The sequence below is a fragment of the Mya arenaria genome, chromosome 6 (assembly GCF_026914265.1).
Source record: "Mya arenaria isolate MELC-2E11 chromosome 6, ASM2691426v1".
NCBI classification, from domain to species: domain Eukaryota; kingdom Metazoa; phylum Mollusca; class Bivalvia; order Myida; family Myidae; genus Mya; species Mya arenaria.
The window spans coordinates 12,066,639-12,093,456 of NC_069127.1; the positions used below are offsets into that span (position 1 = coordinate 12,066,639).

At 33.8% G+C, this 26,818-nt stretch overlaps 1 protein-coding gene across 3 annotated transcripts in view; it reads left to right on the plus strand.

The window, feature by feature from the left end:
- The window catches only part of LOC128237319 (E3 ubiquitin-protein ligase rnf213-alpha-like), a 102,596-nt gene that overhangs the window by 26,588 nt on the left and 49,190 nt on the right, over positions 1-26,818 (plus strand). For 2 of the 3 annotated variants that reach the window (XM_052952720.1, XM_052952721.1), the window contains exons 11-20: positions 2,683-2,747; positions 5,934-6,198; positions 8,995-9,096; positions 15,606-15,713; positions 15,836-16,034; positions 23,414-23,719; positions 24,109-24,400; positions 25,467-25,737; positions 26,115-26,271; positions 26,410-26,633. In XM_052952720.1, coding sequence (XP_052808680.1) covers positions 2,683-2,747; positions 5,934-6,198; positions 8,995-9,096; positions 15,606-15,713; positions 15,836-16,034; positions 23,414-23,719; positions 24,109-24,400; positions 25,467-25,737; positions 26,115-26,271; positions 26,410-26,633 — 1,989 coding nt within the window. Of the gene's footprint in view, positions 1-2,682; positions 2,748-5,933; positions 6,199-8,994; positions 9,097-15,605; positions 15,714-15,835; positions 16,035-23,413; positions 23,720-24,082; positions 24,401-25,466; positions 25,738-26,114; positions 26,272-26,409; positions 26,634-26,818 lie in introns of those variants that run through there. The other variant, XM_052952722.1, reaches the window with a different exon arrangement.

Genomic DNA, 26,818 nt, shown 5'->3' on the forward strand with positions numbered 1-26,818 from the left:
ATAGAATATATATAACAAATGTTTGAATTTGGATTTTTTTGACTTGCTGCTTTTAATGGCTATGTTTCTCCGGATTTCTGTTTTCTGAAATCGTCGTTTTTTTACTACATTTACTTAAAAAATGTTCAGTTTTGAATAAAATAATTGTTCGAATGGAAGCTGTGAAGAAAGTTTTCCCAGTAAATTGATAAAATTTGCATCATTTCATTATTTAAATTAATGCGCAATCATAGTCAGTGTATTGTCATGCTCGTGTCCGCGCAATAACTTACTTATGCATTGATGGATTGCCATTTAACTTGGTACAAATGTTGACCTCATAAAGTGACCTACTTATTGGAAACGTTCGGTGTGACAACACAAACATTTCTCCTGGATCTCATCAATTTCATTATGTAAGTTTTTAGAAAAACAAAATGTTCTAAAAAAACAACGGCGAAGGATATAGCCGTCCTTTGGACTGCCTTGTATTTCATATGATATACCGAATTTAAATGGAAACAAATTTTGTTTGCATACATATATATAAATTTAAAATTTTCAGATCTTGAGTAAACATATACTCAAAATCTGAAATTTTTAAATTTATATGTCATAATTTGATAAATGTAAATAAAATATAAGGGTATCACTGTAAATAACAAGGAACAGCATTTATCTAATGCATAAGGGTAAAGAGTGGAAAATATGAGTGACCGAAAGCTTAAAGAGAATGTAAAATGCACTTTTTCGTATGACGAAATAATGTGTGGCCAGTCATAAGGAAGTTAAAAATAAGAGCTGGAACCCTTCAGCAAATCTTGATATTTGCACAAATATCGTCTTTGAATACCGCAATTTGCATTAACGTTAATAACGCTTATTGTCACTCAATAACAACTGTGTTGTTGCGTGATTGGTTGATTGACATTACCATGTGATATTATCAATGTATTGTTAAAAGGTCAAACTATCCATCACCTTGTATAAGTCCTGGTGGCATAGTGGTAAAGGCGTTGGTTTTATATGTTTTTCTTGACTTTAACGTCGTGGATTCGCACCCCACTAAAACCGTGTTTTTGTTTTATACTATTATTGTATTTTTTTCTGCAATTTCGACATTATATAATGAAATAAGTGTTTTCAGATGCATTAACGGGACAACTAATTTTCGATTCTAAAACATGAGCAACTACCTTTGATAATTTCATGCAGGCCGGATTGAAATGATTACATTTGAACATTTTCACTTTGACTTAATTAACACTACTTTATTAAAATATTTAGTGAACTTCAGGTTAAACCACATCTTCAAATGATTTTGTGCGCGGAAACAATTTTTGTATGTTTCAATGCTTACGACATTTTGGTTAAAAACATTCTAACATCTATGTTACTTTATTATTGTCATATTGAAGCAAATTTCTCTTTTTCATTCATGCCAATCATTGATTTTTTCTCAAATTGCTAGTAGAGAAAACTGTAGAGAAGAATTATTTTTTCTGCATCCATGATAGAGACAATGTACTGACTTATGAACAAAGTTGCATGCAGTGTACATTCTAAGGAAGCATTTATTTTTTTATTATTATATTGGTAAACCATTCAGTTTGCATTTTGATTGTGATAAATAATGATTATTTTCGCCAAATTTTATCGTTATTCAGCACTTTTCTTAGTCTAGTGTTCTCATTTAACTGAAGAACTAGACATTACGGGGAATATAAGTTTCTTTTGTCATATTCCTGAACACTATGTTTTGGGTGAATTATTAAATTATTATTTCAAGATTATCAGAATAAACCCCCTTTGTAATTAAAAAATACTGTGAAATCGCAAATCCAAAACAATCTTTAGTGGCGAAACTTGTGACAAGGCAAGCAACTTTTCTTATTTTAAAATAAAGTAATGGGCAGATACAACCTTAACTCAACTGCCATAAACATGAAGTATCAATGAGCGTCATAATACTTATATCAAGCAAATCACTTCACAGCCATGTTGTCATTTGGTACGCTATCACGTGACAATTGAGGTAATGATATTTCACGGACTGTGGGCCGGGCACATATTGGCCTGGATTTGCGGGCCGCTCGCATAAAATATTGACCGGCAGACGTCACTTTAAATATAAAAGGAAAATATAAAATGAGATCTTTTAGGTATTGCCTTCAAACTTAATATACAGATATATCTTATTGAGTATAAGTGCATGGATATGAGTCATGACACTATCTTCGGTATTTATTTTTTTTATAGTTTTTGCCCTTTGTTCATTTATTTTTTGTCCGGGAGACAATGTTATACCTATTTTGGTCTGGAGCATATTCTAATAACTTCCCCTGCTTTTGTATCAAACACTTAAGATTCTTCGTTTCTTATTTTGGCGGGGGATGGGCCAGTCTGTGATTGCTTCTTGTCCAGTTTGCACTGCTATTATAAATTGTTGTGTCTGCTCTTTTATTCTGAAAATGATATGAATGATTACAAAAACACTTGTCACAAATCCTCTTAACATTGAACTAAAGTTATCTTGCTTCTGTCCACAACTAGCCCCTTTTCCGTATGAGTAATTGGTAGTAAAAATACAATTTGGAAAAGTATTTTTTTGCCAATTTGCGCTAGCCTTGTTTAACTTTGAGGTTCGCATTTTTTGCAAGGTTTGGTGTTATATGGTGTTGAGCATTTTTGTTCTTGTTTCAGACAGTGACACAATGCTTGGAAAAGCTTCTAATGCGCCTTCAGAATATGAAAGACTCATCTGGGAGGTAATGTATTTTTTGGTGTTGTGAGCAAGCCCTTTACTGTTAACATCATTGTCATGCGGAAAAAATGATACTGATCATAACCTTTTATCACAGCGTTTAAGTTATGAAGACCTTTTCACTATGCTATTAATATACTATATGCTCCTGTAGGTGCTTGGGTATCGAAACAGGTGGTTTCCGTTCAATAACTTTAGTTTGAATTGATCGATAGTGATGCAACTTAGTGTATCGGAAGCATATGTTAAAATGTAGCTTGGGAGGGATTACTTTTGGGGGAAAGAAGGATCAATGTTGCTTTTACTTAAACTAGTAAATTGGTTTCGACTCAATATATTTGATACAATTGCTCAATTATGATGTGTGTGTAGGTAGCTGTTTGGGATTGCTTTTGAGGTCTGCTGGATCAAGGCCAAGGTCACTGATACTAAAAATAGAGGAGTGGCTTCTGTTAAAAAACTTCAGATTTGTTTGATTGTGTTGATGCTTTGTTTATATTAACCTTATTGGAAGACGTAGCTTGGCTTTTGGGGTTAGAAGGGTAAACACCACTGTTTCACAAATAGAAAAAATAGAAAAAAAGGTTACTGTGCAATAATTTTAAATGTACCTATGTATTGTGATGTTAGTGTAGGTATTGTCTGTGAAAATGTATCTTTGGATTGGTTTGGTGGTTGGTGCCAGGTCAATGTGACTGTTCCTTAAATTGAAACTTGTTTTGGTCAATAATCTGGGTTGGAAATGAGATATACTTCTAAAACTTTGTATATAGCAGGTTAATGTAAAGACGTACATTAGGATTGCATTTTGGGACAATGGGATCAAGGTTAAGCCATAAGCTAAATTATTATTTTTAATCCCCAGTCCGTCGGTCTGTCCGTCCGTCCGTCCGTCCGTCCGTCCGTCTGTCTGTCTGTCTGTAACATTTCTTGTCCGGGCTTTAACTTACATATACATGCATTGATGGATTACCATATTACTTGGTACAAATGTTTTCCTCATTGAGTAGATGTGCAGTGACCTTGACCCTGGTCAATATATCAAAGGTCAAGATCACACGAGACATTTAAAGGTCAGAGTACACATGCGCGTGTCCGGGCTATTACTTATTTATGCATTCATGGATTACATTATTACTTGGTATAAATGTTGTCCTCCTTAAGACGATGTGCAGTGGCCTTGACCCGGGTCCATATACCAAAGGTCAAGATCACACGAGACATTTAAAGGTCAGAGTACACATGCTCGTGTCCGGGCTATTACTTATTTATGCATTGATGGACTACAGTATTACTTGGTACAAATGTTGTCCTTATTGAGACGATATGCAGTGACCTTTACCCGGGTCCATATATCAAAGATTAAGATCACACGAGACATTTAAAGGTCAGAGTAAACACGCTTGTGTCCGCGCTATAACTTACTTGTGCATTGATGGATTACCATATTACTTGGTACAAATGTTGTCCTCATTGAGACGATGTGCAGTGACCTTGATCCGGGTCCATACCTCAAAGGTCAAGGTCACACGAGGCATTTTAAGGTCAGAGTACACATCTCGTGTCCGCGATATAACTTAACTATGCATTGATGGATTACCATATTATTTGGTACAAATGTTGTCCTCAAGAGACGATGTGCAGTGACCTTGACCCGGATTCATTCTTCAAAGGTCAAGGTTACACGAGACATTAAAAGGTCAGGGTACACATGCTCGTGTCCGCGCTATAACTTAATTATGCGTTGATGGATTACCATAATTATTACTTGGTACAAATGTTGTCCTCATTGAGACGATGTGCAGTGACCTTGACCCGGGTCCATACCACAAAGGTTAAGGTCACACGAGAAATTTGATCGACCACGTATATAAAAACTTCGAGGCAATCTCTGGAGTGATTTTTCTTTTGTTTATACAGACCACTTCTTGACATGGATTGTGCAACCACAGTTAATTATTGTAATTGGTCAATAGTAGGTCCAATAATTGCAATATCTCAACACAATTTAGCAGTGTAGACATGTTAATTCTTACTGGATTTATTGACCTTATACATTTCATGTACTTTTACCAACAATTACTGAATTTGATCTAAGAACTCGAACCGATTGTGCCAGTAATCCATCTTGAAGTTTCGTGTCCATATAATGACAATGCTAAATAGAGGATAAGATATAAATGTTAATTGAAAGTGTTAAACAAGTTGCACAAATTGACAATTAGCGCACTCTACCAAGACTTATCATTATGTGCGACAAGTTTAATATTAAAAAAAAACACAACACAAACAAATGTGATAATATATTTATAACATGTGTTATCTCTTCAAAAGATGTAAACAATGTTATGACGTCACCACAATATATATGTATCACTTTATCGAAATAGTTAAGGCTTGCTATTTCATCGATGTTATAAATCAAGGACTCATTTTCCTTCTCCTTCTTTAGCCAAAATAACCTTGACATTGATCTTGCCTACACTACACACAATATGAATAACTTTAACAAATATCCTTTTATAATATGTTCATATATCCATTATATTTCGGTTACCGATCAAGCAACTTGTATTTCCTATATTCCTACTCTTGACCAGTGGTTGTGTACAATTTTGGTCAGATTTAACGTACCAGTCAGGTTGCGAGAAAAACAAAATATACTAAAAAAAAACGGCGGGGAGATAGCCGTCCTGCGGACTGCCTTGTTATAAATAAATTTAGACAGAAGTAACATATAGATTGTTGTATAGGAAGCTTGTGTTAAGATTTCCCTAGGGATTGCTTTAGGTAAAGGTAGCTTTGAATAAAACAGAAATTTATTCTTACTGCTCAATAACTTTAGATACATGTAAGATGGACGTAGGAAGCTTAATAACACCTTTGGATGGTTTTTGAGGTCAGTAAGGTCAAGTTCAAGGTTGTTGATTTGATTTTTTTTATCCTCTCTAGTTTTATTTTGCAATAAACTATAGCAAGTTTATGTGAAAATGTACTTTTGGATTGCATTTTGGGGTCAGGTCAAGGTCGATAATATTAAAATAGACAAAAGTTGAAAACTTGATGCAGCAGCGTGAATGTAACTGGGGTCTCTTGATGCCCGTCTAGTGAGTCGCAGGTGAAGATATTTTAGATATGCTTGCTTTAATAATAGTACCATTAATAAGCATCATTTTTTTGTTTATTACAGGAAGCTGATAAGTTGGGAGATGTCATATTGCATTGCCAAAGAACTTGTTTACTGTGCAGCATCCAAAAATAGAACACAAAAGCTGATGCATTCATTGCACATTTTCCTACAGTGTATATCATCTTACAGCAAACTTGAAGCCGAAGGTAGTGCAAATAAAAATGACAGAATGGATGCCATTGAAACCGTTGTAAACAAGGTTCTAATTTGGCTTGCATACTATGCCAACTCTTCTTGGAATAAATACATGCTCCACAACCTGAAGGCAAGTATAGAATTCAATTAAATGCATTTTAAACGTTTTTCGTGTTTGTTCCTGTTAACATAGACTATATATTGTTTTACATTTTCAAATCAAAATATTCATTAGGTATAATACAATAAATATCAGATCCCATGGAGGGTGATAGCATATAATGTTAACCCTTAAAAAGTTAATGTCAACCTCGGTTTACGGATCGGTTGACGTTAACTTTCTCTGGTTAGCATTCTATGCTACCACCCTCAATGCAATCTGATATTTATATATTAGTATCCCTTCTATTTGTGGCAAGGCATACGTCGATCAAAGGTCGAAGTCAGTAGTTTCAGTTCAAGTTTGAAATATTTGTCTTCACTTTCATGAAACCCTTTGCAACCATGTAAATTATGTGCTTTTAAGCTCACCTGAGCACAAATTGTTATTGTTATAGGGTGATTGTCCATCGTCCAGTTAAAACTCTTTTTCTCTGAAACTGCCGGCTCGATTCCAACTTTCACAGAAATACTCGGGTCTCCTTAGGTAACCCTGTATCAAATTCCTTCAACCGATGTTGATTCGTAAGAAAACATGATCACCAGATACCAGGGCTCCTTTTCACTATTGGCCTATATTGAACACTTTGAAAACTTTCTCTTCAAAATCCACTGGCCTGATTTTAAAATAATGTTTCAGAAATTATCCTTAGGTGACACTCTATCAAATTCCTTCAGCCATGTATGGAAAAATCTTCGCCTCAGATTTTATTGGCTCGATTTTAAAATAATTTAGAGTAATGTTCCTTTAGTGACCCTCAACCAAATTCTTTCACCCCATGTTGAATCATAAAAAACATAGCCACCAGGAGACGGGGCAATTTTACATTATATGTCTATATGTCTATATGGAACTCTTTGAAAATCTTCTTTTCAAAAACTATAAGCATAAATTCAAAAACAATTTCACAATAGTGTTCCTCTGGTGACCTTCTGTCAAAGTCCTTCAGTCTCTATGTTAATTCATAAAAACATGGTTGCCCATGGCGGGGCTAGTTACCACAATATATCTATACCTCACAGTTTAAGGAACAGGTTTATCATTATCGAATGCTGAATGTATGCAGATAGAGTATAGTTGGTAGTGTTCGGGAAGTAACGTCAACCATCGATCTGGCATATGCTTAGCTCTTCCTGAATGAAGGCATATTAAAAATAGCATAATCTATTGAACTGGTTGGCACTCCAGGAGCATTTGTCACATATTGTGCAAGCTCTGTTAAATACGTTTCAACTTTTGCTTTTGTTACAAACCGCGTATTTTTCACCTAGTTATGACCCTGTTTAAATTAAGATTGTTTAACAAATAATCGGTGTCCTGATGGCAACTTATAACAGAGTCGACAGATTTGAATAATTTTGGTAAAACACCATAAAATGCAGGTCAAGTTTGACTTGTTCACAAACCGATAATTTTTGATAAATTAATGGCTTCTGATCGACATAATTTGCATAATTTTGGTATCCGGATGATAACTTATGATTGGTACAATTGTTTTACATAATTTGTGGTACACATATTTAACATTCTAAAATGCAGATCTAGCTCGACTTTTTAGCAATCAACCAATGTTTGACTGAGTTATGGCCCCTTTTAAGCTCACCTAAGCACTGCGTTATGTGAAACGATGCTGTCCGCCCTCCGATATAGTCCATCATCAACATTTTCCTTCAAACAAATTCTCCTCTTAAACCAACTGGCCAATTGCAACCAAATTTCAAGGGATGTTTCTTGGATGATCCACTCTCAGACTACCTGAAATGAAATGGTTTCATGAAGAACTGTTGTGCCAGATTTCAAAAAAAACATTTTACAGAATTGCTCGTTATGTGATCTTTTATCAGCCATATTTGTTTGTTAAAAACTTTGCTAACAGGGTAGGGCTAGTTTACACTACTATATGGAAAACTTTGAAAATCTTATCTTAGAAACTGATGGATATATTTTAAAATAATTTTACAGAAATATTCTGTACGTGACCCTTTACCACATTCCTTCAAGACGTCATGGTTTGTTAAAACCATTTCCGACAGGGGGCAGGGCTACTTTTCACTATAGGACTATATGGAAAATCGTAGAAAATCTTCTCCTCAGAAACCAATGGCCATATTTTAAAATGATTTCCCAACACAAAAGTGTTTTTAGGTGGCTCTTTGTCAAATTCCTTCAAACCATGTTGGTTAAAAACTTTTCCGACAGGGCAGAGGCTAGTTTGTACTATATGACTTAGTGGAAGACATTGAAAATCTTTAATTTAGAAACCACTGTCCATATTTCAAAACAATTTTAAAGAACTGATTCTAAAATGACCCTTCATCAAATTCTTTCAAGCCATATTGTTTCATAAAAACATGGCCACCAAGGGGTGGGGCTAGTTTTACATGATATATTTTACGTTGTATGATTCTGTATTTGAATAATTAATAAACATGGGTTTTGCGACCGGATATAATTGTGCACTGTTAATGTGTAAAGTTGTGAAAAGCACGTTCTGTCTTACGCATTATAAGACCACGTGTTTGTAATACTAGTTGAAGGTGTTGACATTTTGATAACACTTATTTACAAGAAATGGCAGTTGCTTTTACAATTCGAGTTGATGGAGAGCAACATTAGTTTTAATTGTTAGTATTGTTATTTTATTATTTATGTGCATGTGCTGTACTATTTAGTAACCTTTTTACCATTTTCAAAATGTTAATAAATTTTGTCTTACGAAAATGGTGACTGCTTATTTTGACATTTTTTCAATGCGTCCTGTTTCAGGTTTGGGAGAGTGCTATAATAGAAAAACTGAGTTGTGATGACATTGCTACACAGTGGAATGATCGAATCTTGAGGTCTTTGCAACAGAGTATTGAGAAGGAAGTAAGTTGATGATCAACTAAATATTTAGAAGACTTATGGCATGAAGAATGCATATTAAACCAAGTATGGTCATGTTTAATTGTATTTTATGCAATATATGGGCATGTTTATATTCTTAAAATTTTATTATACACACGCTTTACAAAGCGAAGTGTCATGCATGTCGACACGTCCATCCAACGATCTGTTAAGTCAGTCAGCCCCATTTTCGTCCGGTCCACATCTTTTTCATTCATGGTCGGAATTTAAAATTATATGGCAGAAGTGACCACCGTAGCAAGGGGATGTGTCGCACACAAGACCCGTGTCCCTACCTTCAGGGCCAAGGTTGCAATAACATATTGAATTTGTATGTTCTGTTATATAAGTGTTACTCATGGTAGTTTGTGCTTGGTCCATATCTATGTCATACAAGGTTGTATTTTAAAATTATTTGACAAAAGTGACCATATGGTATGAGGACGTTTTGTGCACAAGACTTGTGTCCATACCTTTGAGGTCAAGGTTATATGGTATATAAGATAATTTATTAGAGTACCAGTATTTTCTAATCTTCATCATGTCTATATTATGGACACTTCTGTGGCACGTTTACCTTTAGTAGAACACGTTCCACTTGATTTCTTAAATTGTTATATTCAGACATTTGAGCATGTGTTTTTTTTATTACGTTCTCTGTTAGATCTAGTTTGTTTTGTATATTTAAGTAATTATACTTTAACGTAAGCTGTCATTCTTTGTCGTCCATCATCAACATTTTCATGCAAATAAATTCTCCTCCTAAACCACTCAGACAATTTCAACCAAAATTCACAGAATTGTTCATTGGGTGGTCCTCTTCCAGATTCCTTCTATAAAAGGGCTTCCATGCAGAGCTCTGGTTGCCATGGCAACAATAAGGAAAAACTCTAAAATCTCCTCAGAAAACGCTTGCTTTCAAACTAATTTCACAGAAATGTTCCTTCAGTGACACTAAATAAAATTCCGGCACCCCATGTTGATTCGTTAAAAAAACATGGCCACAAGGGGGCGGGGCTACTTTTTACTATATTATATATGACTATATGGAAAGCTTCTCGTCAGAATCCACTGGCACGATTTTATAATAATTTCAAAAAAATGATTCTTAGGTGATCCTCTATTAAATTCCTTCACCCCTTGCTGATTCATGGATGTTAGGGGCTGGGCTACTTTTCACTATATGTCTATAATTGAAAAAAGAAGTGTTTTCTTCAGAAACTATTGGCCTAATTTCAAAATCATTACACAGGGATGTTCCTAAAGTGATCCTCTGTCAAATCCTTTCATCCCATGTTGATTCATAAAATGTTATTAGGCCACAACAAATTGATCATTTGTTCTACGGATTTTGCCAAAAAAAAGTTGGAGCGAGCGAGCGAAAAAAAATTTTTTTTTTTTAAATTTAAGGCAATTCAGAGGCGAGTGCAAAGCAAAAAAATAAAATAAAATAAAAAGTTTATTTCTTACCAAATTTATCATACAATTATGTCAAGAAATGTTTTTAATTGCAAAGTTAGGTTCTCAGATATAAATGAAAAGGTTTTGATTGTATCACATGAAAATCTGTCGCAATATTCAACAAATGGCAATAAGATCCAGTGCTTTAAATTACTATTAACTTCAATTTAAACGTGGATATATTGTAAAAGCAACATTCCTCATAGTAACGTGCAATTATTCGAAGACCAAAAAGAAAACTATGTTAGACTAGTAAGAGTAATTCATCATTTGAGCATTTCCAAATATTGGATCAGGTCTAAATTTGAACCTTGAAGTACATGGTAAAATTGTAATGACTGATATTGCAGAAGATCGAAAATGTAAATAACACAGAGAACTTTCCTTAAAAAAGACACTGTGGATTAAATTGCGGGACAACATAATTGAAGCAGTATCAAACAAATCTGCAAATGTGGCACTAGTCATTATATTAGAGAAGGTGGTGGAATAAAGATGTTCCCTTTTAAGACCTCGCCTTTACCACGGTTTAAAGGTCCGTGCCTTAAAAAAGAATAAAATGACGGCTCCATAGCTTCAATGCCCGTAAGATACAGGCCACTTTAAACAGGCCACTTTACTACAAATCGATCAAAGAAAACAAGTGGATAAGAACAAAGAATTGAGAAAATTAAAACAGTCGTTTTACTTATAAAAGATTTTTTTTCTGATTTTACTGATGCTATTTTATACTGTACATGTATGTGTAATGCACTAGTCAATTGTAACCACGCCCCCAAGGTCCGGGGAATAGCGGGGACTTCGATTTTCGGTCCTGCCAACCCCAGGTAAATCCACCGCATTCACCCGGCACTGCGGGGCCACCTGTAAGGTAAAAACACGGCCCTTTTCCCCATCTTTCCCCGGTATACCCCCTGACCTGGTGGGGAGGGGGGGGGGGGGTGTCGTGGTTACAATTGACTGGTGCATAAATACAGGCTGTTTCTAAAACATTTACAAGTCCTATTATTTTTATCTGTTTATAACAATTATGAGTATATGAAAACTGAGAAATGCATTTTAGAATTAAAAAAACAACTCACGAAAACATGTTCAATTGTTGTAAGTCGTGTGTCCGTGTATTTTGATTTAAGTTTTGCACTCAAAATCCGATTTAGTTATGTATTAATTTAAACACACAAATAATTATTGCCTTCGAACCTGTGAAACTGTTGTTGTTTACTGAAGACTATAATACACCGATTTTCAATTAAAACGCGTATTTTACATGACGAAAACTAAAACCTGAAAGTTACCTGAAAATTAATACCGGAAATAAATAACAACGGTGCGTCCTGCAAAATATTCCCGACTAAAAAGACTGTCAACAAATATCGGCTGTTTTGCGGTTACCCGGACCTGATTTTGTCCTGATACGAGGAAAGTTTGCTCGCGAAGATTTTTAGGCATGAAAATACCTTCAAAAAAAGGCGACGTTGCAGGTTTGAATTCTAAGTAAAATAAAATCAGAAAATAGAGGAAATTCAGAAGTAAACAAAAAATATAATATGCGCGGCCAATTAGTATGTTTTTTCGTTTTTCAAAGATTAGGTGCGGCAAATCCGACGAACAAATGATCAATTTGTTGTGGCCTTATCCTTAATACAAATCATGGCCCCTCATGATTTTCACTTATTACTTCTATACCCTTCATTCAGCCGTCTTGATTCTTCAATTAGTTGTTAGGGTAAGGCTTAGGGTTAGGGTTAGGGCCATCACACATTTAGGTTACATACATGATTCAGTACTGTTAAGAACAAACTTGACACACTTGTGCACTTCTATTGCACTTCTATAATATAATTTGTAATACTTTACTTAACATTAAGACATTAGGCAAAAACACAATTTATGACATATAGTGCAGTTTTTAAGAAAACTGCATTCGTAAAATGTGTCAGCATTGGAGCAAAAACACATGTCTTTATGTATACAGACCATGATATACAGTCAATGAATGAAAAGCGCCAGAGCGCTGGTTTGAATTCTCATAATGAAACGCCTTATTTTCTTAAGTACAAATTATGGTCCTTCATTGACTTTTAAAATTTGGTTATTTTTTTGGGGCTACTTAAGGTTTTAACTTATATTAATATAATGGCTCTTGATATACGTTTTTACCCCTTTATATTGCTTTTGACAGGCACATTTTTATATTTCACAAAGTGAAACCTTATAATTGGAATGGCATACGTTGTTGTCCGGGCGGAAGGACGGCGTCAAACTCACCTATGGAAGAGTTAATGAGACCTTTTATGGGATTGCGTTTGGGGTTTTTTAGGGTCAAGGTCAAAGTCACTGTTCCTAAAAATATAGAATAGTTAGTACAAATGTACTGACTAACTTTAGTAAGAATTTACCTATTATGACCAAACTTGGTATAAAGGAAGAACTTTTGGATACCTTTCATTGGATTATGTTTGGGGTCCTAGGGTATAGTCAAGACACTGTTACTTAAAGAATATAACCTTTTGAATCTAAATGGAGGCTAAAAAATTCTGACAAACATTGGAAACCTGGTTTCGTAACATTGCGGCGTTTCTTGTTTACTTTTTAATTTGACTTTTTTATTATTTTTGACAGGCACATATTGCATCATTATTGCAGTCAATTCTAAGACAAAGCGGCGTAAAGTGGAGCGCGCTGTTCCACAACAGCTCTTGTTATATGTCCTTGTTTCTTTTTGGATCAAGAATACTATTCATGATGATGAACTGGAACTTACGACGGCTCTTGTTGTATATTATTGTATAATTCAATTTATATTATATATTCATTTTTATGTGCAATAAAATCATATGTTCAATAATTGCGTTATGGGATCGTTTAATACATACATAGTAACAAAGGATTTTATTAGTCTTACTAAAAGCTAGACTCTAATATTATAAACAGATTCTGTCGGTTTTCATATTTTGTATACGTATTAGATAACATCTACTCAGTACTGCTGTTGCTAGAATAATATATCCAACACTTCTGCTACTGATACTTCTACTACCCCCTACTTTTAACAATCGCCAGTGTACAATAGCCGATACATGGGACCCTCGTATCCCTCCCGGGATTTTATGTCACCTGCATAGCATTTCTGACATATTATCCGGCAGCAGCTTCACACTTTTATGTCTGTTCTCTTACTTCAGCATTTGTTTTTAAATCTTAATCAAACTTTTTTACAATGTTAACTGGCATAAATATTAACTATTTTTGATCAACATCCAAAAGCACAGTATAAACACCAGAGTTATGGCTTTTAACATGTCAAAATTTAACCATTACTTTGTCAGCTCTTTCACGTGAGAGCTTTTCTTATCCGATCTTTACCAAACTTGGCTACAATGTTCATGAGGCTAATATTCCAACTGAGTTTGATCAACAGTCAGATTGCATAATTAACTGTGAATTTATGACACTTTATATTTCAAAAGATCAGCATTTTCACTCTGTCCACCCCTTAACTTGATAATTTCTTATCCGTTCTTAACTGTTATTGGGTAAAATCGAACAATAGCCAGATCGTGATATTTACTTTGGCCCTTGAATCAAATTACTTTCTTACTTGAGCATTTGTAATCTAAGCTTTGCTCCAAAGGGTTACAATGTTTAATGGCTCAAATCCTAAACAAGTTTGATCCACAGTCAGATCACACTATTCACTCTGGAGTTATGGCCCTTAAACTGTCAAACATTGACATTTGTTTACTTATTGTTTGTGGATTAGCAGATTGCATTATTTATTCCACAATTATTGCCCATGTTTTTGTGAAAACTTGACCGAATTAACTGTGTTAATTTTAATAGGCAACGCCATACAGTCAGTCAGTTCCTGATCAATTATATCAGGTGGCAAAGAAATCTTTGATTTCGCGTGAGTGATCGCGCAAAGGCAAAATGACTATATTTTAAGTAGTGTACTTACTTTTTAGCCGTTTTTTAGCAAAATAGTGCGCGGTTGTGTTGGCAGATGTACGGGCGGGCTGGCGTAAACTCATTTGCATTTAAGTTTTTATTCCATGCCATAAAGTCAAAAGTGTTTATCCAATAGTTATGAAACTTAGTCAGAATACTTGTCTACAAGATAGCTTGATCATTTGTGGATATGGTTCACATCTGGTCAAAAGCTAAATAACTAGGTCAAGTCTAAGGAAATATTTTCCCTATGTCATAAATTCATTAGTTTCATGAAACTTTTACAGTATATGTTCTGCAGGATATCTTTACATTGAAGTTTAATAGAGTTTTAGCAAAATATACAAACACACATGCCTTCACAGCGACACATACACCATTTTCCCGTCAGTATCACAGGATCTTCATATTTTGCTCTGTTGGTGGGTCATCTGGGGTCAAAAACTAGGTCTCTGGGATTTATCTTTTAGGAAATGCTGATGTATTTATAAAATTTTCATTTTGCCTAACAAAATGGAATAGTTTCTGTTGATCTTATAAAATTTGATCAGTTTTTTTTGTATGACTGATATACCTGATAAGTATAAATATGGGTTTTCTTGGTTAAAAAAACTAGGTCACTGCACAAATATTGGGTTTGTGAAAATGCATCGTCTAATAAAAAGTCTGGTTTTACTGCGGCGTAACCGCATTGGCGTCTTGTCTTGAAATCTGCGAGGAATATAAAAAATACAATCATTGATTTAAAGTGATACTTGTCTATTTGAGCCTTTATTATAAAAAATGGTGTTGAATTTATATGAAAGTATCCCATTCCGGAAATCCTAGGTTGACCGTCACTTGTCTTACGACTAGATCACTTCGGTAAGTGGTAGTACTGCACTTGTACTACTGTTATTTCTTGAACGATGATCTTGTAATCAACATTGGTTAAAAACTGGTAATCACATAAATTATCTATGATAGCATTACATCAGAAGACATGCTGTAACCATGTCTATTTTGTTCTACAAGCATGTGCCATGAATACTACAATTTCTAAGTAGGATTATTATATGATTCTTTTTTTTATATTTTAGCTTAGCGTATTCAGTTCCCGAAAGAATGAGTTCATACATCTGTACTGTGCTGAAGTTGAAAATTTCAACACAACAATGAAAGGATGTCTTACCAACATTGCTATGAAGGTATTATTTTTTCTTGGTAAAAAAGAAATATTTTAAAAAGTTGTAAGGCATATGTAATCGTCATATTAAATTTATAACTGATATTAAAAAACCAGTGGGCATGTTTGTTTTTATATGATTAGGCCATAGATGGAGGATATACGATTGAATACTGGCGTCTGGGCTTGACAGAGAAGGAAAGGTTTCGAGATCTCCTCTCCGACTTGTTCCAACGACAGTGGCAAACAGTAGTGACCAATGGACCACAAGATGCAGAATACATGCGTATCATCAAGATGGCTATTTCTTGGGAACCCATTCAACTTTTTGTTCGAAACCAGAGTAAGCGAATTAAAATGATTGCCTTTGACCCATTTATTGAATGTGCTTAAGCGTGTTTTAAGCACGGATTGTTCAAGTATGTGCATATATTAGAGCTCATATTTATACTGCTAACTGCAGATTTCTTTGAGATATATATGTTGAGCTCCTGCATGATATAAGAAAGATGTTAACCTTTTTTCCTCAATTGCTTCCATACATGAGCTTTTCATCATTATTTGAGGTTTTGTATTGAAGTGAAGGAAACATGAGACATTGATTGATGGCAATGTTGACATCTTTAGAACCATAACATATGACCTGTTGACCCTAATTCCTTCACTTGACAAACAAGTATGTCTGAGAACTACTCAATACATGCTTTTTTTGAGCCCGTGTATTGTGAGCAAAACATAGTTGTCACAATGACGATTCTGTGTATGCGCATACAAGTCCAGGTCTGTACCTCAAAGGTAAAGTTAATGATTAGAGTTCTTAGGTTGAAATCATCCTTGTCTGGGCTTTATCTTGACCATGCGTTATAGGATTTTCAAACAAATTGCCATGAAGTTCACCCTGATGAGGTGGAATGTTGCAGGCTCTACACTTGTGCGTCAATGTGTCTGTCTGTCTGTCCGGACTGAATCTCCATGTTTCCTGTATCCTAATTGCATGGAAGAGCATTGTTTTTGTCAAATGCTCGTTCAACGTGCTCAACATATTACCATTTGGCATCTAGTTTTATTAGATAAAGGTAGAAGGCAATATATGTTTGTACTCATTTGAAGAACCATAACTCTATAATCTATGCATCCCAAGATTACCTCCCTTGGCAAAGGTAAAATATATTCGCATAGTTTTTGCTTGGAACAGACGGTAATGAGAAGTTGTACACAATGCCAGAACATAAAGTAGTATTATCTGCCCTTGATTAAAGTTTCGTATGGATTTTTTACTTACAAAAACTTATGTGTATATAGGATCTGTAACAAGCACATTGGTTTCTCTCGATTTTGCTTTCCTATGCATATTGTATAGACAACGGATACAACATAAAGTGTGCATTCCTGACACGTTTTGTACCACTATCAACGAAAAGATGAATATCAAACGCTGTAAATTGTTAAAATAACATAAAATATTCACATTGCATTCCGAACAAGAGCACAATACACATATTTTTCACACAGCACGGTTAATATAGCCAACTCGACATTTTCTGTGTGTGCAGTTATCAGTCAATGAAATCGCTCGATACAATCGATGTGCTTAGAAATCAAATTGACCGATGAAAGACAAAAACAAAACTCAAGGGTTGACTTTGCCAAGTTCAGTGATGAATTTCATTCATAAACAACATATAAAGTGGTTGGTGTTTGAACTTTGTATTGCACTGGATTTTTATTTGCTTACAATATTGCACACAACATGATTTAAATAAGGTAATTTCATATGTTTGATTTTTGCTAACGTGTGCTCAAATTTCGTCATATTTTAATTTTAATTGATATCTTAATAATGTGGTGATCTCGGTCATTCAGATGTCTTTTTTTGTTTTAATAGTAGTCATTTTATGAAAAAAACATTGGTTTAGCTCTATACGTTGATAATTTCATTCATTTGAGAATTGAACAGTCTGTGATGTAGCCCTTGTCTATACAATAAGTATAGTTTTTTTTTTAAAGGAGTCTCTTTGGTATTGAGTAGTTATATAAAACACTTTTGTTCAACCAGATCAGGGCAAGCTTACTAAAATATTTCCTGGTGGAGTTGAATAGAATTGAGTATTATACGATGACGAGTGTATGATTTTTTTATCACATGCCTTTTGCGGTAAAAAATTAGAAAGAAGACCCCTGCGCTGGAAACCACAAGCTGATTAACCAATGATGATACATGCATTGTAGAAATAAGTACTTAGAAAAATTTAAAACTAAATATATTTCCGATCGTTTTACATCCGTTTTAAGTAGAATGAATGTTGTTATTATATCTAGTAGGAACCACAACATAAACAATATACCTAATAATGAAATTTTGTTTTTTTGAATTATGTCGTCACAACCGGTTATATGACGTTAGAATTTTGAAATATGTTCATGACGTAATTTCCTGCTTAAAAACAAAAAGTAATGAAGGTTTTAAGAATGCTTTTCATTAAATCAAGTATGTTTTAAATTAAGGTAGCACACCCCTAATGGAAACCTACACTTGAAACTCTTCAATTTTAATGCGTTAGCCTATATTAAGCACATGGTAAAATCTTTTGAGGGTTTCAAGGTATCGGTTCCAATCAATCCAACACACAATTGACTTTTCTTTCTTTTTTGTTTTCATTAGCTACATTCTTAACAGAAATTTATATTACATTTTCTTTAAAAAGTAATTAATTACAATTGTATACATACATATTATCATCTTTGGAAATTTCATTACAGGCCCAGCTGAAATAGCTGGTTGGGAATTTTAAACTCGATTTTTTTAAAAAAAAAGACGGTAAAACTTTTTGAATTATTTTGGCATTAGGCCATGCCAAATTGATGTTTTGGTCCGCGGATTTATTGCTTCTTTTTTTTTGAAAATGTAAACAAGTGAAAAATTGTGCGCCCGCTCCTATATTTTAATCGCAAGCCATATTTTTTTTGAAAATATTTTTTTAAGGCTGAAAAAACGCTAATTTAAGTGTTTTTGTAAAGGGAAGTAACCGATGCGTGGTGTTTTATACTGTATATTGAGGGGTTTAGCATTGGTTTAAAAAAATCAATCAAAATGGCGGCTTCTTTTGGATAAACATAGTATAAACACTGTGGCTCGAATTTTTAAAAATTAATCTTACTCTTGACAATAGTGTGTTTAGACGATGCTGGAAGTCAGAGTTCATCGTCTCGTGCACTAAAGGATTTTTAATTGAAGCAATAATTATGCGGTGCGGGGTGATACAGGAATCCAGTGGATTTCACGTGAAATCCACTCAAAACGTGAAATCCAAAATCCAAATTATGAAGCCTTTTCAATTATTTGTTTAACAAAAAAATTAATTTGTTAAAAATAAATGAGTTATGAGTGGATTTCACGTCTGAAAAAGTGGATTTCACTTGTCAAAATGTGGATTTCACTTCGATTTCCGATCTTTTTCAAAATAGGTCTACAACTTTCTTATTTTTGGATCAATTTGGATAAAATTTGAAATATAAACCCATTATGAAGCCCTTTCAATTATTTGTTTAACAAAAAATAAATTTGTTAAAAATAAATGAGTTATGAGTAGATTTCACGTCTAAAAAAGTTGATTTCACTTGTCAAAATGTGGATTTCACTTCGATTTCAGATCTTTTTCAAAATAGGTCTACAACTTTCTTTTTTTTGGATCAATTTGGATAAAATTTGAAATATAAACCCATTATGAAGCCCTTTCAATTATTTGTTTAACAAAAAAAAAAAATTAAAAAAAAATGAATTATGAGTGGATTTCACTTGTCAAAAAGTGGATTTCACTTGTCAAAATGTGGATTTCACTTCGATTTCCGAAAAATTGCTCTTACTTCTTCATTTCTTGATATATTTCAATAACATTTGAAATATAAACCCTTTATTAGGCACTTCCCAAAATGTATACAAAAAATAAAAATTACTTATTAATATAACTGAGTTAGGAGTGGATTTCACTTCTCGAAAACTGGATTTCACCTCGATTTCCGATCTATATCTGAAAAAAAATGAAAAATTGCTCTAACTTCTTTATTTTTTGACCAATTTCAATAAAATTTAAAATATATAACCCTTGATGAGGCACTTTCCAATATGCATACACAAGAAATAAATTATTAATTAAAATAACTGAGTTCTGAGTTGATTTCACGTTTTGAGTGGATTTCACGTGAAATCCACTGGATTCTTGTATCACCCTGTACCCATAATTATGCAATAAAACATGTATCATAGTAATTTTTTACCAAATTCTGACAACTGTTTCGAACAAATATATTTTCACAAATAGCAATATTAACACTGGTCCGTATAAACCAATAAAATAGGTAAGCCTAACCTAAGTGTATCATTCACCTTAATTTCTTTTTTCTTTTACAGCATAATCCGGTATTATAAAACATTTTGCTGACCATAAAAGTGCTCTGAACATACCCTTGTACTTTTCATTTCGATAAGCACATGCCATTGCATTTACTGTGATAATCAAAACGAAATTAGGTCAATAAATTTAGATGTATATGGTGTCTGATGTTCTTTGATGTTTCTTTGATGCCAGTGTAAAACATTATTTTTTAAACATCCGAAATCAATCCTAATTAATGTCTAAATACAGTTGAAGTTTTCAAACTTTCTCCTAAAAGCAGCGTTATTTTTTATTATGAATAATCGTCATACTTAAAATATGTTTTAATTATATTGGAAATTTGGTTTATGCATAATGTGTGTACTAAAAACGGATGAATAAATAGTATGTATTCGGACATTTTCCCAATGTCCATTAGAGTTTCAGCTCAATATTGCATTCAATTGGGTTTAAGGGCAATTTTATTGAAAATCTTTCTTATTAAAAATATTTTTCGTTTGCTTCGGGTTTTATGAAAAATGACAAGTTTGTATTTTTTTTCGCTCGCTCGCTCCAATTTGTTTTGGCCAAAATCCGAGGAACGAGACATTTATTTGGTGTGGCCTTATGTTCACAAAAGGTTAATCTTAATTATTAATAAAAAAAACAGGTATATTATTAAGAACAGATCATGAATATTTCTAGGACTTTTTCTTTTTTCTTTAATATGTCGATGTTCCAATTTTTACACGCTCCAAACAGTATGTTAAAATTGGCTATTTCAGTACAGTTTGGTTTGTTTATGATGTGATAATGTTCTATTTCTGAAAGCGAATATATTTCTAGTTACTCTTATACTAAATTATAACAAAATACCTAAAACAATAAATGAAATAAAGGATTTTTCTTGTCTCTCGGTTGATGTCGTTTTATCAAAAATTCTGAAATGTGGGTGGAGTTATTTTAGTTTAAATAAAAAAAAAATGACGGTAATTTTTTATATTTTGTTTTTTGAATCCAAAAAATGATACACATTAAGATAATATCAAGCTGTTCATAGTTTGAAATGTTGCCCATTATGGTCTTGCTACCTTATGCAATTACTGTTTCCAATTAAACTGTTTACAAACATAAACATTTCACATAAGTAATGAGTAGTGGTATTGTCATTTTACATATGTGTAATACATAAATATACATGACGGTTTTATTAAACCAGAAATAAGGTATAGCATGTGATTAAACTCTAGTCTAAGTAGTATCAAGATATGTTACTCAGAATGCTGACTTTCACTTATGTACGGTTTTCGATTTTTAAAATGTATCAATTCCTTTGATTGTGATTATGGTGTCCAAAACTGTTGGGTATAAACGAACCAGACCAGAAAGGAAAAATTGCATACCAAATCACAAATACGCATTTTATCTGTTTAATATGTATATAATTAGTCGTTTTTTTTCATCAAAATATTACGGGTCATAGAATAGCGAAAACCAAGCAGGCGGGTTTTAACAATTCTGCGTAAAAGTTTTTTATTCATAAAGTCAATAGCTTTTATCCATTGTCATGAAACTATGTCAGAATACTTGTCTACATAGAGTCTTGAACATTTTTGAATATTGATCATCTTAGGTAAAAAATTAGGTCACTAGGCAAAATCTTAGTAAGAATTTTACCCATGTCATAATTATTTTTTTTCATTAATTCAACAGTCAAAAGTTTTTAACAAAGTGTTATGAAACTTTATCAGAATATTTGTCTGCAGGTTGTCTTGAATTTGTGTGAATATGGGTCACATAAATTCAAAAACTAAGTAATTTGATCAAATCTAAGGAAATATTTCCCTGCGTCATAAGTTTACTAGATTTGATCGAATGTTCATAAAACTAATTCTGAAAATTTGTCTGCATTGTATCTTAAGCTATTTCGAATATGAGGCATCTTGAGTAAAAAACGAATTGATTAGGTAAAATGTTTAGAAACATTTTTTCATGCTTTTGATTAAAATTTTAAATTTATGTTTGAATTATTTGTGTGCATGAAATCTTAGATTATAAACTGTGTCATCTGGGGTAAAAAACTAGGTCTCTGAGACTTATGTTTTAGGAAATGCTGATGTATATATAAAATGTTCATTTTCCTCACACAAATGAAATAATTTCTGTTGAGCTTCATGAAATTTGATCAGATTATTTGTATGAATACATCTCTGATAAGTACAAATATGGGTCTTCTTGGTTAAACACAAGGTCACTAGCTCAAATCTTAGTTTTGCAAAATTTCATAGTCAAATTAAAATGCGGCCTTAATACTGTGTTCCCTCATTGGCATCTTGTTTATTAATCATTAAAATTTGTAATATTCATATCAAAATACAATACATTTTATTATGTAAGGTTATAATGTTATTGTTATAACAAACAACAATTAACAGCTTATTGAGTCTTATTATTATTATTTAAAACATTATACATAAGTAACGTATTGTATTTGATATTGATTAGATAGACACCGTATGAACAATATACTCACTAAAAAGAAACCAATACAGAGATAGGTTCATCAGAAATAGCTCAAATATATGTACGAGTCAAACAATAAGCAATTACACATTTGGCGCAAATTACTTTATTATATTTCATAGAACCACTAGTTTGAATGTGGTAATAGTTGTGTTAATTTGTCTCTTTTGTTAATTACTAAAATTTTGTAATCAATATCCGAAACCGATGTTTGATCATTTGTAATGAGTAAACATGAAACATACGAAATTTAATTGTTGCATAACGTTTAAAGGTATTTTTTACAAATTGCATTCAATTTTTTACTGCAATTCACAGCACAATACATGTTTTCGTACTTTGATAAACCTGTGTAGGCTTATTTATTTTCGCACTCGGGTAATTCCGATTCGGCGAGTGCTCCAATTAGATAGTTAGCCATTTTGGGTTTTTAGAGCATAGAGCTCAACCAGAATGTCACACTGGTTCTTTAATGATCACCAGTGTACAGCACTGTCACCCCCCCCCATTATAGTCCTTCCAGGAAGACAATGAGTTTGTTTTAATGGTGTGGTGGTTAATCGAATCTGCGACCCCTGAGATGGCAGTCTTAGTCTTTTACCATTGACAATGGATCCGCCACATAATGCAACTTCCATGCCTGCCAGTTTTTTATACCCGTCTTTCTTTTTCTGACCTTTACGGAGATTTCGGGTGATTTCCTTTTGTTCCGAATTTTCCGGTCCGGCCAATCTTTTATAACGAACCTTCAAAACTGCCCTATAAGCAGCATAAGACCCTGCTTGATGCTTGCTCTTGCCAAATAATGCCTTTCTCTAATATTTAGCTGAAGATACCGGTATATCATTGCTGATCGACGAATGTAAGGAAAATCTCCAAATTGCAATGACGATGCTTGAAAGTCACTGGGAAACACTGGAAACCGGGAAAATAGATATCGGCATTTTACAAATGATCAGTGATCATTCCGAAGGGTTCTCGGACATACTTGCTCTCATCCGACCGAATGAAAGTGGATTGAAGGACAAAGTGTTATCGACAATTAAGATTCGAATGAATGAATTAGAAGCATTTAAGAACCAAAGTAGACAGATGACAGTGTTTGTAAGCCATTGTCAGCATTTGGAATCAGGTAAGGCTTAATATTTAAGCACCCTTTTAAAAATTGTTCATATAGGTTAGCAACCGTTGGTCAGTTGTTCAATTTGTCGGATGGTCTGTCAGTATATCAATTAACCAAGTTTTGACAGCACAATAGCTTGAAACGGGTTGACCTAGTAGCATGAATCTGCAATGATAAGTTGCCGTAGACCAGAAGATCCCACCTAATTAGTTTATTGTAGGTCATTGTTAATGTATTTTTTCTTTAAAAGAATCGGAATGACATCTAGCACATGTTTAAGACAAAGCTGTGGTCAAGGGGCGTTATGATTTATTAAATAAACACTGTCTTGAAATTGATTAAGCATCATACTGGTAATTTTAATTGTTGCAGTTATGGAATAAACAATTTGTTTACAGTCGACACAAGAGCCATTGATGAAGTTCTGCAAAAAACTTATAAGCTGGAAAAGCATTCCTTGATGGAATTCTGTAAACCAAAGGTAGTGGAAGACTCTGATGGAACAAGTGATCCAGATCTTAGAGCGTTTGATGTTGAACCGGCTGTTCTAGATATTCTACCAAAATTTGAACGCTTGGCTGAAGGATTTGTGTTCATAAAGATATGGATTGAGACATGTTTGGGTACAACAGAGCGTTGTAAGACTCCTCTTGATGTTGTAAATGTGGTATGGAAGCCTGTTTTTAAAAGGTTTGTGGAACCTTGGTACAATGTTTAGTTAGTAACTTTAACGGTACTTACTCAGAGGTTTTGAAAATGTCTTTAACTCTATATGAAATTGATATACCCATACAAACCAAGACTTAAGGGTCTATATTGGATCACCATCGGGTGGTCGTTAAGTCTGGCAGTATGTTTGCAAAAGCTGGTTGAGCGAACTTCTCTAACAGTTTAAGAGATATCTCATACCTTATCCACATTGCCATCGTGATGAAAGGTTGTGTCTTGCGTATCTGTGTTAATGCGTACGTCTGTGCGGCAGTGCGTCTGTCTGTCCGGACTTAACCTTGTCTGGGCTGTTACTTGACCAAACATTATAGGATTTTTAAAACACTTGCCATGATGGTTCACCATGATGAGGTGGCGTATCACGAACAAGACCAAGGTTTGTAGCCCAAAGGTGAAGGTCACTGTTAGAGGTCAAAATTGAAGTTGAAGGTTGAACTTTGCCTGTGTGAATGGCTCATTCGACGGGCGTGCATGTTTTTTGTTGGCGTCTCGTTACGCATTGACCTATATTTGGTTTTTGTGGAGCAAACTATTACCGCAGAGCCATTAATTTGATACGCTGATAGTCTTGGACTTGGTACACAATACTTCCATGATATTAAGGAGTGTCTGGCATTTTTTTATCACCATGAAGTGAAATAGTGTTTGACGATTTTGGCTAGCCATGGCTTTCTTCTCTGAGAGTTACAAAAAATGTACTTGCCATTTGACTTATCTGTAAGCATTGATGTTATACATCCATGTTTGTACGTGGGGAAAATGCGGTCCACAGGTGTTATTTTATTATACAAATGATGTACATATTTAGTGGAGACAAATGCATTAACTTTGTGGCAAATAAGACTTCCCTTGGAATAATCATGAGTCAACTATTGTACCTTATATTTTAATGTCTGAATTTTATAAATAACATCCTGTGTCAAGACAGCATGCTGGGGAACTCATTTCTCCTGTGATAGCACTAGTTATAATTAGCTTTAAAAATATGACGAATGGACACAAATACGTTTGTTTTTTGTTCTTGCAGATGGACTAAATTCTGCCAACAACTGAAGACAGGCGAATTGATGTTTGTAGATGCAGAAAGAATGTTTGGGAAATTAAAAGATGACGATGAAATACTTTTACGGGAAATGATGCATTTGGAGATACAGAGCAAAACAGCTAATGAAAGGATCAAACAAATAAAGCAGAACAGGCAACTGTCTGATTGTGTCACAGGCGCAAAAGTCATTTTAAAATTTCAGCAACAGTACGAGCTACTTGGAGATTATCAGGCTATCAAGACTATTGTCTCAGTAGGCTAAGATTTTCATGCTTTTTACATTGCCTGTTTTAAAATCTATAAACCAAAACCATAAAACAATAAATCTTCATCCTAGCCATTGTTGTCCATGCACATGTCAGCGTATCACAATCATTTTATCATTGGCCTTACCTAACAACTGATAATGATATTAACATAGCACTTATTATCCATCGGTGAAAGCAATTACATCACTTTAGCTTCAATATTTGCTTATTTGAGAAAAACTGACAAGACTTAGCACCAACGTGTTTACTTTGTAACATAATCCAGTGTTGTTCAAAAATCGCTTGACGTTGATATGATTTGTGTCAAAAGATTGAAAGTCACTGTCAAAATATTTGATTAATTTTATGATTTTTGTTACAGCATTCTGGCAGAAACTTCAAACTTCGAGAATTTGATAAAAAATTGATGCAAACATGCGAGATTTTAAAGGATATCACAAAAAAGGAATCAAATTGCCTCGATGCTTTTGTCAAATCTGCTAAACTTGTTAAATGGCTGAAGGAATCCATGCACACATGTATGTAATTGTCATGTATAACATGTCTGTAAAATGGCTAAATTTAAGATAAAATAATCGGTTTTTAAAATGTCTTTAATTTACTATCCAATTTCACAAGTAAGTAAGTTCTCTTCTAGAGAAAATTATTTCTTTCAGCGGGTCAAAAGGAGTTGAAAGTGTTTGTTGACCTTGCGATGATGTCTGCTGGGGAAGAGCGATTGAACATTGCCAAAGTCCAGTGCCTGCATTCAGCCGTTCTTGGATACTCACCACTCATATTTGACTTAGATGAGACGGATTGTAACTACACACGCCTCTTAGAGATGTGTAAGGTTGTCTGGAAGGAACTCGCTGTAAATCCAAAGTTGCCGAAACAGTTGGTAAGTTGAATTTCCTGTCTTTCTGTAAAAGTATGAAGTAGAAATCGTATATAATAATTGCTTAGTTATTAAGAACCCGCCCGTATTTCATTACTAATTGTCTTAATTTTAAAAGGTTCACTTATATGTTTTGGCAAATATACTGTCTCTCCTGTTTGTTCAAAATATTTGTTTGACTGTCCTTT